This window comes from Dendrobium catenatum, unplaced genomic scaffold, assembly GCF_001605985.2.
Source record: "Dendrobium catenatum unplaced genomic scaffold, ASM160598v2 fragScaff_scaffold_1089, whole genome shotgun sequence".
In the NCBI taxonomy this organism is placed as follows: domain Eukaryota; kingdom Viridiplantae; phylum Streptophyta; class Magnoliopsida; order Asparagales; family Orchidaceae; genus Dendrobium; species Dendrobium catenatum.
In genome coordinates this window covers 1,412,513-1,427,075 of record NW_021319551.1, presented here as the reverse complement: position 1 = coordinate 1,427,075, position 14,563 = coordinate 1,412,513, and the positions used below count along the sequence as shown (strand labels likewise).

At 35.0% G+C, this 14,563-nt stretch overlaps 1 protein-coding gene across 1 annotated transcript; it reads right to left on the bottom strand.

The window, feature by feature from the left end:
* Positions 1–12,248: 12,248 nt before the first annotated feature.
* Positions 12,249–13,331, bottom strand: LOC110098646 (rab-like protein 6). Its single transcript, XM_020825538.1, has 2 exons — positions 13,172–13,331; positions 12,249–13,066 (listed from the first exon to the last, which is right to left on the bottom strand). Exons 1-2 carry the CDS (start codon positions 13,329–13,331, stop codon positions 12,249–12,251), a joined length of 978 nt encoding a protein of 325 aa, XP_020681197.1.
* Between the last annotated feature and the right edge of the window lie 1,232 nt (positions 13,332–14,563).

Here is a 14,563-nt window from a genome sequence, read left to right as displayed (position 1 = left end):
AGTAGTGAAATAATAAAGTAAATCATATCCAAAAAATCACACTAAACAAGTGAGAAGTTTTAGCTTGCATGATAATTGTTCAATAATATGAAAATTAATAACCATTAGCTTAATAAATAGAGTCGTCACTCTTGTCTATCGCCACAATAATTAACTCCTTATATATTTCAATCAATAAATTAATAAATGATAACACCAAACTATAATATTTAAAAGAAAGCCTACCGGCCTACCATCCTATACATATATAAATCACTGTCCAACCAATATCAGTAAACAATCAACTTTTACTTTTCTTTACACAACTTTTACTTTTCTTTACACATATTATTACTAATATATTATAAAAGTAATAACAACTAACTATTACCCAATCAAATGCCCATATTTATTCATAATGCTTCAATTAATAATATAATCAGATTAAAATGTAAAAAATCACTATTATGTGTATATTGTATAAAATACAATAACTAAATTTTAATTGGCAAAAATCTGAAACTAACCAGTCAAAATATCTAGAATAACCAATACTATGATAAATAAAAAAGTTATGTAACAGAAGTTCAGTAAATATGAAGAAAATGTAGTAAAATCAATTTGGGGGAAAATCAAACAGTAAAAGCAAAATATTTGAAAATAGAAATAGGATAGAAGTCACCTACAATAATCTGAGCAATTTTTGTAAAAGCAACGAAACAAAATGTCAATACAAAAATTCATAAAAATCACATAAAAGTTCATAAAAATCAAAGAATATATTAAATAACTTTGTTTCTTTTTCCTCTCTCTCCTCCTTCACTTATCCTCTTTTTTCCTTTAGTTCCATGACAAGTTGGCCCAATGAGGGGGTGAGGTGAAAGAGTAGAGCAAATGACTATTTAATACATATAAAAACTCATTTCAATGCCTCGCATCAAGATGCCCAATTGACCCAATGCTGTTGCATTGTATGTGATTCTAGAGTTACTATAAAGCAGAGAGTCATGGTGCTGAGGCACCACCACTCTCTAGCGCTTCTAAGCACCGCTACTGTCGAAAGCACAACGTCATAATACTCCATGCAGCTTTTTATGGAAATTTTTGAAAAATTCATATTATTTAAAATGAGAGATATTACACAAGATTACTAGTGATATCAAACTATGCGATAAAGGAGGAACACCATTTGGGTAGGGAACTACTTCATACTCCTCAAGATAAGGCCGCCCTTTCTTTAAAAAAAACCCATCTTTTAGGTATATATTATAACTTTTACGTGTATATTGACCATAGAATATATTTCAAAATTAAAAAGGGATGAGACATGGGGTATAATAGTAGAAGTGGTTAGAGCTACAATTAAAACTATCAGGAACATGAAACAATGGGGTAGATTATGCAAGGGAAAATACTGTACTTAAATTAGTTGTATAAGTATTATCTATATCAAAAAGTATTTTGTTACATGTCTAATATTTGCCTATACTATCTTAGTAAGAGCTCTATAAATAGTAGGTAGAATAAGTCCAAAATTAATGACTATTTAGGCTATTAAAGTGGCAATTATGATCACCATTTATTTGATCTTCTTTTACAAATTCTTGAATGAAGAATATTTTTCTTCTTTAGTGTGCCATGAGCTAACTATCCTATTCACCATCAAAATTGGATAGTTTTCCATATTCTACTTCAACATATGGATCCTTGGAAAGATCTTGAGGTGCATTTGGGAGGGATAACTCATTGGCTTTAAGGTCAACCACATCTCCTAATTACCATGACATATGCCATAGAAAGATATTTAGGATCATCAATACTAATGATAGTTTAATTGCATAAATCAGCTTAATAATTTGGATTTTCATCTAAATATGGTCTTTTTAGACCACACTTGAGTAAAAAAGGACCAATTGTAGTAGTTTCAACAATGCATTATTTATAGCTTGTGTAGGCACTAAGCCAACAAAAGCTTTCTCTTTTATGTTAGTTGATATGGGAAAAGTCTCAAAGGAATATAGAGGGATATTAAAATAGATACTCTAGAGTTAGAAAAAAAGATCATTTTCACCATTTTGAAGTAGTAGATAGGAATGGAGTAGAAAACATCATAGATGACTTTAATAAAGTCTCTTCTAATACCCACTTACATTTGGCAAGGGTTTATTGAGGAGAAGGATTCCCCTTTTTAATGTAGGAGTTATCAATAGGCTATTTGAACAACAAAGGGAAAAATATACAAAATGAATTTCTTATATTTCTTATTAATATCAATAGTAGATGACACATTATCTTGACTAATATTATTGGTAAGTATATCAATTACAAAAATAACACCTTGTTTAGGTATATGTTAATGACCAAGAGGTCTAGACATTATGGTATAATAGGGATCATATGGTATCAAAATAGTCAAAACAAATTGATTGGTGAATCAATTTATGTATTCTTGGATCTCTCTCTATGAAATTTCTTAAGGATAGGATAATAAAACAAACCCTGTAAAACTTGATGACTTATAAAGGCAATATGAATGATTTGTTATTGTTCAATAACCAGGTCTTTACTAGTCATAAACATGTTCACTCCCTAAATCCTTTTCTTTAGGGCACAAGAAGTCTATTTAGTAATACAAATAACTAGACGAGAGGGATAAGAAGTATTACATGCTAGTGCGAGTGAATTCTTAATAATCTTAATTGACTTTTCAACCATTGAAATTTGTTGAGTTGCTGAATTAATTTAGCAAATTGGAATATCTAGAATGGATGAAGATTATTAGTGTTGTATATTATTATTATTGTTTATAAATACATCAATTTCTAGTAACCCAACCAAGCCATAAAATATAAAAGACCTTAGACTATCTTGCAATAGAAGTGAAACATGTATTAAAATGATGAAGACTGCTAATTATATGCGCAGAAGGATTGCCAAGTTGAATTCATAAGGACCATATGGAACTCTATAGTAAGTAAAATGCAAATTCAGTTTAGGAAATTACATATAACCTTGTGAAGATATAAGTTTTAGTATTTTGAAGAGTATATGATGCTAGAATCTTCCTCTAGTGAGGTTATTAACATAAGTTAGGGCTAAATTTGGAGAAAAAATACCATTGTATACTCTACACCCCTTCTTCTAATGAAGGCACAAAGTGACTTCTATAGGCATACGATCACATATAGTGTCATGCCCCAAGATTTAAATTAGAAGAATTATCTAATTTATCTTTTAAGTCATCTACTAAAGTTTCTATAAATCAATATCCAAGGAAAGTAATTAAATATTATACATATTAAAATATTTCATTATATTTATTATCCACAACAATTACATTTATAATAGCTAGGAGACCACGAAGAATTAATGATCTATCAATAGCTCCTGACTACAATAAAATAAAATAAAAATACAAAATAAAAGAAGAAATCTGAGGATCTCAATCCACCTCAGTCCCTAGAGTCTTGACCCCTTCCCAGACACACACACACACACACACACACACACACACACACACACACACACACACGCACACACACACACACACGCACACACACGCACACACATACACACACACACATTACTAATCCAACTATTAATGATATCAGTGTATTTATGTGTGCATTAGTGTATGATTCAGCAAGGCAGAACATCCAGCTTTAACGTGGTATTTTTTTTTCTTTCATCTGTATTCATTGCATTACTATATTATTATCATTATCATTCATCATCTTTATCATTATTATTATAGATGACTTTCAATAAATTATTAAGAGTCACCACCCTTTGCCTGTTGGCACAATCAGTCATCAATTATAGGCTATAATCAATCATTATTGATACTATTCAAAATGATATATAATAAAAAGTAAAAAAATCTAAGCCATAAATCTACAACAAGTGGGTGAATGTAAATACATCAGCAATCAATAAATCAATGATTAATAAATACTACTGTAGATCATGAATATATAGGTGTCAATGTCATCAATCTTATCCATCTTACCAACCATCTATTATATGAAATTAGTACATGTAACCTTTCATATGCTATACACACACACACACACACACACACACATACACACACATACACACACACATTACTAATCCAACTATTAATGATGTCAGTGTATTTATGTGTGCATTAGTGTATGATTCAGCAAGGCAGGACATCTAGCTTTAATGTGGTATTTTTTTTCTTTCATCTATATTCATTGCATTACTATATGATTATCATTATCATTCATCATCTTTATCATTATTATTATAGACGGATTTCAATAAATTATTAAGAGTCACCACCCTTTGCCTGTTGGCACAATCAGTCATCAATTATAGGCTATAATTGGGACAAAGCAACAAACTATCTTTCGGCTCACCCTCCTACGTATGATATTATGTTTTAAGAGCTAACCCTTTTTAGTTATAATGTTAATAATCAGCTCTCATTGCTTTCAAGTAAATGTCATATTTATCTTATGTCAATTGTATCAATCTCTCTTTCATACATAAAATACTGATTACAAAAAAAATGTGTGGGAAATATAACATGAAATTCTGAATAGAGGAAAATATGTATATTGGTTTATAACTTCAGAAAATCATAACTTTAATTTTAACTAACAAAATTTAACAATATAACAATTAAAATATCCATAAAATTCATATTTATTGTATACGAAAAGTTATATGATAAGAATGTATTAAATCAGGAGCAAACATATTTTTATTGATTTATGAGAGATAAAATATACCAAATTCAAAATTATTGAAAACTAAAGTAAGATCCAAGTTAATTATAATGATTAGAAGACTTTTCATAACTAAAGCAAAGGATGAAAACAACAAAAAACTTGGCTCTCTCTCCCCCTATCTCCTCTTCTTTTCCCTCTCTGCTTCTACGACAAGCCAAGTGCAAATGGGAGGAATCGGGTGGCTAGGGTGAATAATGCTTAGTATATATATGTGGTCCTTGGAAAGAAATTTTAATGGAATGATTAACTATTTAATTAAATTCTTGTGAAGGAAATTAGCTATATATTATTGCTTAACTTTAATGTATAAATGAGCTAAATTGCTATGCGTGAAGCTTACATATCCAAATCAAGACTAAGGCTTCATTTGTGGCGGTTTTTTTTATTGCTTCTTAAAATAATTTTTTAGTTCAAAAATTAAAATTTTTGTTCTTAAAATTGCTTTAAAAGGCAATTAAAAATTCATCGCAAAGGAAGCCTAAAGATATATTATAATGCTTTTATGACTCAAACAAAGCTAGTGATCAAATTAGTTCAAGTTAGCATGTTTGTCATCGCAAAATCAAACCTTAAGTTTAAAAATAGTTTACTTAATTTTTTAAAATTAAATTATTATAATTTTAAATGTTGCAAATGATAAGCATATTTTGACAAATAATTAAAATTTAAACCTAATTAAATTAGGAGATAATTAGCTTAGTTGACAATTTTAGAACTAATCATACTATTCAATCACGAATCATACTTTACAATCAAGTTCGCTCTTGATTTGATTTAATCAAATAATTTGATTAGTTAAATATTTATTTAATTAATGAAAATGGATTTTATAATTGTATTATATAATATATATCGTATTATATGAATTGCATAATACTTTAATAAATTAATTTTATCAATTTACATTAATTATTATTTAAAATTTGAACTAATGTAATATATTTTCTAATTTAATTTATTAAATCACGTGTTTACGATCAGACTTTGAACTGATGTGCTCAAATAGTAGTTCGAATTTGAATTTCCAATAAGTATTAATCGAGGATTTCATAGATTAGGAGATTGATAGACTTTTGTTATTAAAGCCCCAAGGAGGAGAGATTATTAGGTGCGGAGTGCGGACGGGGAGAACCGTCCGCAACAAGCATTGGCGGGTGCTCGGTACCGCTGGGTACCGCTAGACACTCAATGCTTGTGCGGACGGTGTGCTCTCCGCACCTAATAATGTTTCCCCAACCAAGGAGACACTAACACTTGGAAACATTAAAAGAGAATTTACAAAGGGAGAATGATTTTTTCTTATAAATTTAATGTGCTCAAGTTTGAATTTTGGCTTTAGAGCTTTATTTTATTAGTCTTGAAAGAGTGGTCTTGGAACTCAAAAAGTGATATTGAGAAGATATTTGTTTCATTTTAGGCAGTTTTCTAACTACTTTTTAAAGTGACTTTCTAATATAAAGATTTTTTGGACTAAAAATTTTGCATTAAAAATTCGCTTTAGAAAACACTAAGAAATTAGTCCTAAATGAAGCATACGTAGAGTTGTGTTGGTAGTGAGCATTTTTAAACCTTAAAAATGGACGTTGGTTACCCACTGAGTTGTGTTAGGAGTAATGTACCTCTTACTTAGAGTAAAATATTATGAGTTTCTTTCTCTCTCGTAAAGTTGAGAGGCTTCGACCTCGTTTGGGACGATTTTTTAATTACTTTCTAAAATAGCTTTTTAGTACAAAATGTCCTTAAACTAAAAGATTTTGTACTAGAAAGCTACTTCAAAAAGTGGTAAGAAAGTAGTCCCAAACGAAACCATCTTTATCTTGTATTAGCAAATGAGAGGATAATAAAAAACCTTTACATTGTTTTGTATTTTTGTTTTCTTATGTACTCTTACTTACATCAATTCTTTGCATGCCAAAACCAATTGTTGATATCAATTGCATATAGTCTAAGATATGGATTATATACATTGATTGACTTAAAGTAATTATTTGAAAAAGATAATTTTATTATGTGTTTGAAAGTAATAATTATTGTGGGCTAGAATATACACGGTAATTGAGTTAGATTTTCTCGTCTTAGCATTGTACGGATATCTATCACACAAACAGAGAACATAAGATTTTTTACATGGAAAACCATGAAAACGGGAAAAAACTATGGAGTCATGCTCAGTTGAAATGATTTTATTAGTTTTTGAATGGATTACAAGTGACTATTCCGTCCCGTTGAAATATAATGACAAATGAAGATTAGACAGAAATCTAGCGATGTACAAGGGTCAGACGAAAATCCGACATCAGTTGGCAGTTATGTGAAAGTCCGGCGTCAGTCAGTGGATGGGCGGAAGTCGGTCGTCAGCTGGTGGATGGGTGGAAGTCTGACGATAGTCGGTGGCCAAGCAGAAGTCTGGCGATGGTCGAGGAGGAGTTTGGTGGCAAGATAGCTCTCTTCCTTCTCTTCCTTCCTTCCTTAGTTGGGTTCCCTTCTAGGAGAAATAAATGGTCTATTTATAATTATCTAAGAGTTGTATGACTAGTAAATAGGAGGAAGATGAAGGACAAGTTGGGAGTGGATTGAATGGACGGCCGATGTTGATTCCCTTAATCATGAACTATTTACTGGTTAGAATATCTTAATGATATCAAAATTAAATGATATTTGTCTCGCCAAACCGCTCGATTTGACTATAAGCACTTAACATTTGAAAAATCATTTTGTCATCCAATTTATCATTTGAACTTTCCAAATGCTCTTAGGGTCATCGATTTGGACCCATTTGGGCTTGGATTGAGTCAAATTTGGTGTCGTTAGGTTTGTATTTCTGAGATGTTCAATTTGACTGTAAGTTTGTTGAAATCTAAGTTCGGATGGTCCTATATTTAATTTCGGAAGTTTATAACTTGATTTATTTTTATGATATATCAATAATATTGTCATAAAAAGATATAATGAAATATAGTGAATTTATTTGTTATGCATTAGAATTTGATTTGAAGAAAAATAATTATTTCTGCTCTCTAATTTATATCTAATAGTAAATTTGTTTTAAAAATTTTTTAATTATTCATTTTTCTTGGAAAAGTCAATTCATATTCAGTTAATTATGCTATAACATTCTCCTAAGTCGGTGTTCTCACTTTCATGTGTTATCCAGACGAGCACTTATTCTCCACCAAAATGTCTGATATGCGTGCTGGTTTGTAACACATAATCTCCCCTTTGGCCAGTCTCACCCCATTTTAAACCTCGTTCTTTTAATATTAAAATAAATTATATTTACCATACAAAATTTAGATTTATTTTAAAATATAGATAAAAAAATAAAATAAAATAAAATAAATAAAAAAAACAATCCTTTTTTTGGGAATTTTTGGGGAATAGCCCTTGTATTAAAAACAAAAAACAGTTACAAGTAAGCATTTACATGTAAACCTGTAAAGGAAAAGAAATAAAAAAGAAAATCCCAAACAGGGACAGGAACAATAGAAAGAAGAGAGGACAGAGGACTCGGGCTAATGAGATCCCTCAAAATCACAAAATATAAGATCAATGGTTGGCAGGAATAACAGACCCAGGTTGCCATATACCACCAAAAACTGATTAATAGCCAAAACGTTCCCAAAATACCGGTCAGCAGAAAAACCAGGCAAATGGCCATCCAATGTGGTCTGAAAATATACAGGCGACAGAGCAGCCACTGAGAGATCCCAGCTCATCATCGTCTTCACATAGCCCTCCTCTCCAGCAAAGCCACAGGCCCAAAAAAACCACAACAATCCACAAATAACAAAGTCCAAAAAGCCAAACAGAATAACCTCCAGAGCAAAAAGCAGCCAAAGAAACAACCTGAGGAGGCAGCTAAAGTATATCCATAAAAACATCTTTAAGTTTGTCATAGCCTTTCCACTTGGACACTTTAGTCTTAGCCAAATACTTGATGTTATGAATAATAGAACCCGGATCAGACCAAACATTAGAGAAACGCTGGTTGTTTCTCTCCCTCCATAGGATGTAAATAGTGCAGCCAATAAGAAAGAAACAAAAGTTTTTCTCCAGTTTACCAAAAGCGCTATAGAAGTCTAAAAATTCATAAACTTGAAAAATGTTAGGCCTAAGAAGAAAGTTGTTAAACACCGGAAGCAGGCCAATAATCACCAAAAAAGAAAAATCACAATCGAAGAACAGGTGATGGTGATTCTCAGGAAAACTTTGACAAAAGGAGCAAGCCTGAGAAACTGGGATCCCTCTCAAAATCAGTAAATCAGCACATTTTAATTTACCAAGTATAGCCATCCAAGCATAACAAGCAAAACGAAGGGTGCAATTCTTATGCCATATGAATTTATGCCATTGAACTTCCTCTAAATCCTTGTGAAAGTAGCTAGTAAAGTTCCTGAAAGGAGGCTGGATGGAGCCGTCCAAGGCAAGAGCCGGTTGCTCCAGAATCCTAATTTGAAGAATAGCATCACGAATGCATAGAGAACAATCAGCAGGTAAGACCCACTGGTCATTACAGATAAAATTTTCCACCAACTTATGAGATAAAGCTTTCGAATTTTGAGGATCCAAATCAGATAGAGCTCGCCCATTACACCAAGGATCCCAAACCATAGAAAATTTGCAAGAGGGGCAAACCGAGGATTCCAAAGAAGATTTAATTTCCATAGCAGTAGAGCAAATAAGTTTCCAAGCTTTGGAAGCAAGAGGGGGAGGGGGCTTCCAAGGTGACTCATATTTAGTTTTAAACCAAGAGCTAAAAAGAGAATTTTGCCCAAACAGTCTCCAAATATAGGAGCAAAAAATACCAAAATAAAGAGAATCAAAAGTAGGCAAACCAAGGCCACCATTACATTTAGGCTTAGTAGGAGTATATCAAGAGATGAGATGAATCTTTCTGTCAGAGATGTTCCCGTGAAAAAGAAATTTGGAACACAATTTAGAGATCACATTACGACAGGTTTTAGGTATAATCGAGCCCATAATCCAGTAAGCAATTGTGTTAGCAATTGTAAACTTTAAAAATTGAACTCGGCCAGCAAAAGAGAGGAACCTGACCTTCCAGCCCTCAAGGAGGCCCGAAATCTTACTTAAAAGGGGCTGAAAGTGCACATATTTAAGTCTATGAAGAGATATTGGCAGGCCTAAATAGGTAAAGAACAAATCTCTTTGATGAATATTAAGCCTGGAAGCAATATCAGAGGCCACGACAACATTGGGAGCAAACATAATGGAGCTTTTGGAGGGGTTAACATGAAGACCAGAAATCCCAGCAAAATTGTCCAGAGCAAGCAAGAGATTATTAGCATTAGCAACATAAGCTTGTCCAAAAACCAACAAATCATCAGCATACAAGAGATGATTAATGTTAACCCCATTGCAACCAATTCCCCTGAAATTGGAGTCCTGAAGAGAACAAGAAAGGCTATCCATAGCAATACAAAATAAAAGAGGAGATAGAGGACATCCTTGGCGCAGGCCAGAAGAGGATTTTAAAAAACCTTCCAGAGAGCCATTAAGGCAAATAGAGAAGTAAACATCAGAGATACAACCCTTGATCCAGCAAATAAACATGTCAGGAAAACCTTTGGCACGAAGTCTGTCAAGAAGGAAATCTCTGGAAAGAGAATCAAAGGCCTTCTTAATATCTAATTTAGCACAGAACAAATTTCTTCCATTTTTGAATTCTCTAAGAATGTCAGCCGCCAGAAGAATGTTATCAGTGGAGCACCTAGAAGAGATGAAACTGGCTTGACTTTGGTGTATGATATGAGGCATCACAGGTTTGAGCCTATTAGCTAACACCTTAGCAATAATCTTATAAAGCACATTGCACAAAGAGATAGGTCTGTAATCAGAAATGGAGGAAGCATGAGAGCCCTTAGGAATTAAGGTGATAGCAGTGACCTTAGCTCCCTTAGGAAGAGAACCCGTATCGAAGAAACATTTAACAACAGAAAATAGTTGGGGACCAATGAGGTGCCAAGTCTTCTTGTAAAAATCAAAGGAGAAGCCATCAGGTCCCGAAGTAGAAGAAGCTTTCCCAGCAAAAAACAACACATTTAATTTCCTCAAAGGAGATCGGGGCAACCAAATCACTAAGCAAAGATTGAGGAACCAAATTGCCAACAGGAAAGTTGAACCCATTAACAGCAGTAGGGCAAGGAGAGTTGAAGATATCCTTAAAATGAGAAATCATTGCCTTAGCGATATCAGAATGAGAGGAGAAGTGCCCAAGAGTTGAGGAAATCTCTTTAATGCAATTTCTATTTTTTCTAGACTTGATACTAGCATAGAGGAAACCAATGTCATCTTCTCTTTGAGTTAGCCAAGAAACTTTAGCACGCTGATAGTTCCAAGAATACCAAGCTTTTTGATAGGAAATCAAATTACTGTTAACAGACTTAAGGGAAGAGTTAAGATGCTGATCCAGAGGTTGATTTTGAAGTTGTAGAAGAAGCAGATGTTGTTAACTTTTAAGCTCATGAATAGCATGAGAAATGTAATTGGAGGAGACCCAATTTTTGACTTTAAGATCCCTCTTAAGGAGTTTGAGACGAACACAAAAGGCAGCAATGGGGGAACCCGAAACAAGGGAAGAAAAAGCTTGCTGCACCGCCTCCCAAAACCAGACATGTGGGCCCAGAAGTTCTTATACATAAACCTAGAAGGAGGTTTATCGAAATTGCCAGCCATGAAGATGAGGCGAGAGTGATCCGAGCCAGATGGGGGCACTACCTTATAAAAGGCATGAAGAAAAAGATCTAGGAAGGCAGAGTTGACAAGCATGCGGTCTAACTTGATGTGAATAGGTTGATCTACCCGTTGATTAAACCATGTAAAGAAAAGACCAACATAAGCCAAGTCCTGAACACCACAGTCAAAAATAACTTTATTGAGCTCATCCAGCCTCCCAGAATTAATAGAGACACCTCCAGATTTTTCAGAATTGAATCTACAACAGTTGAAATCTCCAAGGATCAGCCAAGGCTGGCCAGGTTGAGGAACTAGATTACGTAATTGGTCCCAAAGAGCTCTTCTATCATCCATGAATAATTTGAGAAGAAGAGAAGGTGGGAGAGAAAGCCACAAGAGTGGAATCCCACTTAATCCAAATGCGTCCGGGTGAAGTACAGTGAAAATTATCACAACAACCTTCATTCTCAAAAATAGAATGAGAATGGACAAACCAAGGGTCCAAAACCGCCTGTTGATTCACTTTGGCCTCAAGTATTCATAAAAGTTTTAACTCATAAGACTTGACAAGATCTCTGCATATCCGCACCTTGTCCGAGCAATTATACCCCCGCACATTCCAATAAGCAAAAGAGCTATTAAACATTAATACCGAGTCGATTTTGCCTTCTTGGCATTCTTAGACTTGGGTTTCTTGGATGTTTGAGGTGACGAAATAGAAGACTTATGCATGGAGGAAGAGGAGGAAGGGCCTTTAGCAGAATCCTTGAAGTTTAAACCATCAGCCGAAGAGGAAAGCGAAGTGCTGGCATCCGACTAAACATGAGAAGAAGAGGGGAGGAGGTGAGGGGGAGGGATAACAGAGATATCGTCAGATTGTAAAGACGCAAACTTGTTACCAGTAGGAATAACAGAGGGGGAAGCAGGAGGTAAGACAATGCCTTGGACAGAAGACGAGAGGTCTTCCGACGGTGCATTAAGGTTAGGAAGAAGAGGCTTCATAGGAGAGGAGACAAGGCCAGAGACCAAAGGTGGAGGAGGAGAAGGCTGTTGGCTAGCAAAGGGAAATTGGGAATGAGAGGTAGACGGCAGAGCAATAGAAGGTTGCTGAATGCCGTTTAAGGGTATTGATGGTTGAGAGGAGGACGGTAGAGAAGTAGGGACAGGAGGTTTGGAACGAGAACCAGGTTGCCGAGAAGAAGGATTGCGGCTAAAACTTCTTCCCCTGGTGTAGGTCGGTGGAGGATGTAAAATTGGTTTCAGGTTGGGATTTGAAGGACACAGTGAAAAAGGGTGGATAAGCGATCCACAGCCCTCGCAAGGAGAAGGCTTCCATTCATAAACCACCTTCAACAACATGTCTTCCTCTTCAATTTGTATCGGGATTTCCTTAGGTAGCTTAGAATCTTTCGAAATTTGAATGCAAACCCGAGCAAAAGTAAGCCTAGTCCTATTTGCAGTAAGCGAATCAACAGTAAGGGGAATACCTATGTAGCTCGCAATGTGAAAAATACCAGTAGGAGTCCACAAATCCAGAGGGAGATCCACGATTTTAACCCAAATCATAATGGAAGCAGCTTCGTCGCGAACATGCTTGAACTTAGGCGACCATCTTTGGAGGATGAAAGGCTTCCCTAGAAGGAACTAGGGACCTCCCATCCAGATCATGTCCAGATCTTATTGAGAAGTAAATTTTAATAGAAAGAACCCATCCTCTAGCGAAAGGAGAGAAAGAGAACCTTTAAGGACCCAGAGTTTCTTCATTGCCGAGAGCAGCCTTTCATAATAAGGCCTTTGACCCAAGGAATAACCAACAAGAGCAAGCGACCAGATGGACGAATGTTCCGACAGATCATCTCCCTTGAAAGAGAGTTTGGGCGAGGGAGAAACAAAAGACATCGAAAAAACCTGAGCTTTAGGGGGGGGGGTGGAAATCTGATGGAGCTAACTCCATCAGAGAGGGGGAAGAGGCCTCCAAAGGGGAGGCAGGCGAACAGCAGCACGACAAAGGTGAAGAAGACACGCGAAATCCTAGCATAACCTTTTCGCCGGTCGTAATCGCATGAGTTTGTATCGGAATCTCAATCACAATGCTGTTATGACGTTTCTCAGTTCAAAAAAAAAAATCCTAATGAACCCTAAAAAACTTGCGCCATCATTGGCCTATTATTTTATTTGAATAAATATTAGGGATTTTTACATACATACCACTTTATAACGTGTATATTACATATTTAACACTCAAAGCTTAAATATTACACTCTTACCACCTATTTTCTATTTTCACAACAAAAATAGCACTCCCTTAACAGCAACCTCACTCCGTTCTTTTGTTTTTTCCTTCCCGTCTGCGATTTTCGCGTTCTGACCTGCTCTTCCGCCTGTGGCCTTCACTCCGCACAACACTAGCTTTATTCACGGAGAACCGGTGAGATTTTTGAATTTTTCTGCATCCAACCAAAAGTTCTGTAACCTGTTGTGAAAGTTATGTATCCAACCGCAAACCTGCTGCTACCTTTTATGCAGATGGCGGTTTAACACAAACAGCAAATTTCGGATCTCTTTACTGTTGAAGAACAATACCTATATCCAAACAACAATTATGAAGCAAAATCTGAAAGATAATTTGATTTGAGTAATCAAAAGTCGAAATATATGTGTTCAGCAGCTCATAATATCACTAATAAAAAGGTCAAAAAGATATCTTTATCAAATCTCCATGCATTCAGACAGCGAGACCTTGAATTTAATTTGCTTTCTGCCACCTTCCATTTGGTGGGAAGTGTGAGACCTCGTTCCTTTGCTGTAGCTGCTGGGAAAAGTGATTTTTCCCCAGGATCGGCCGGGACGATGGTGAGATCGTCCAGGCCGATCAGTGTATTGAAAACAGTTGATTTCTGGAATGTTCTATGGAGTGATTTCTGGACTGAATCGTCTGGGACAATAGTGAGATCGTCCAGGCCGATCTGCACTGTAGAAAATATCGTCCTGAGAATAGTTCTGGGAGTCGTCCAGGACGATCAATTTTGGCCTGATCGTCCCGGGACGATGTGGCGATCGGCCGGGCCGATCCCACTAATGATATAAGAAAATGAGCTCGTTTTGAGGAGAGAGAAAAACATTTATAAAAA

Coding starts and splice junctions, on each gene's coding strand:
- LOC110098646 (XM_020825538.1), bottom strand. CDS start 13,331: ATGTCTTTTGTTTCTCCCTCGCCCAAACTCTCTTTCAAGGGAGATGAT. Junction 13,067..13,171: donor GAAACTCTGGGTCCTTAAAG/GTTCTCTTTCTC, acceptor AGTTCCTTCTAG/GGAAGCCTTTCATCCTCCAA.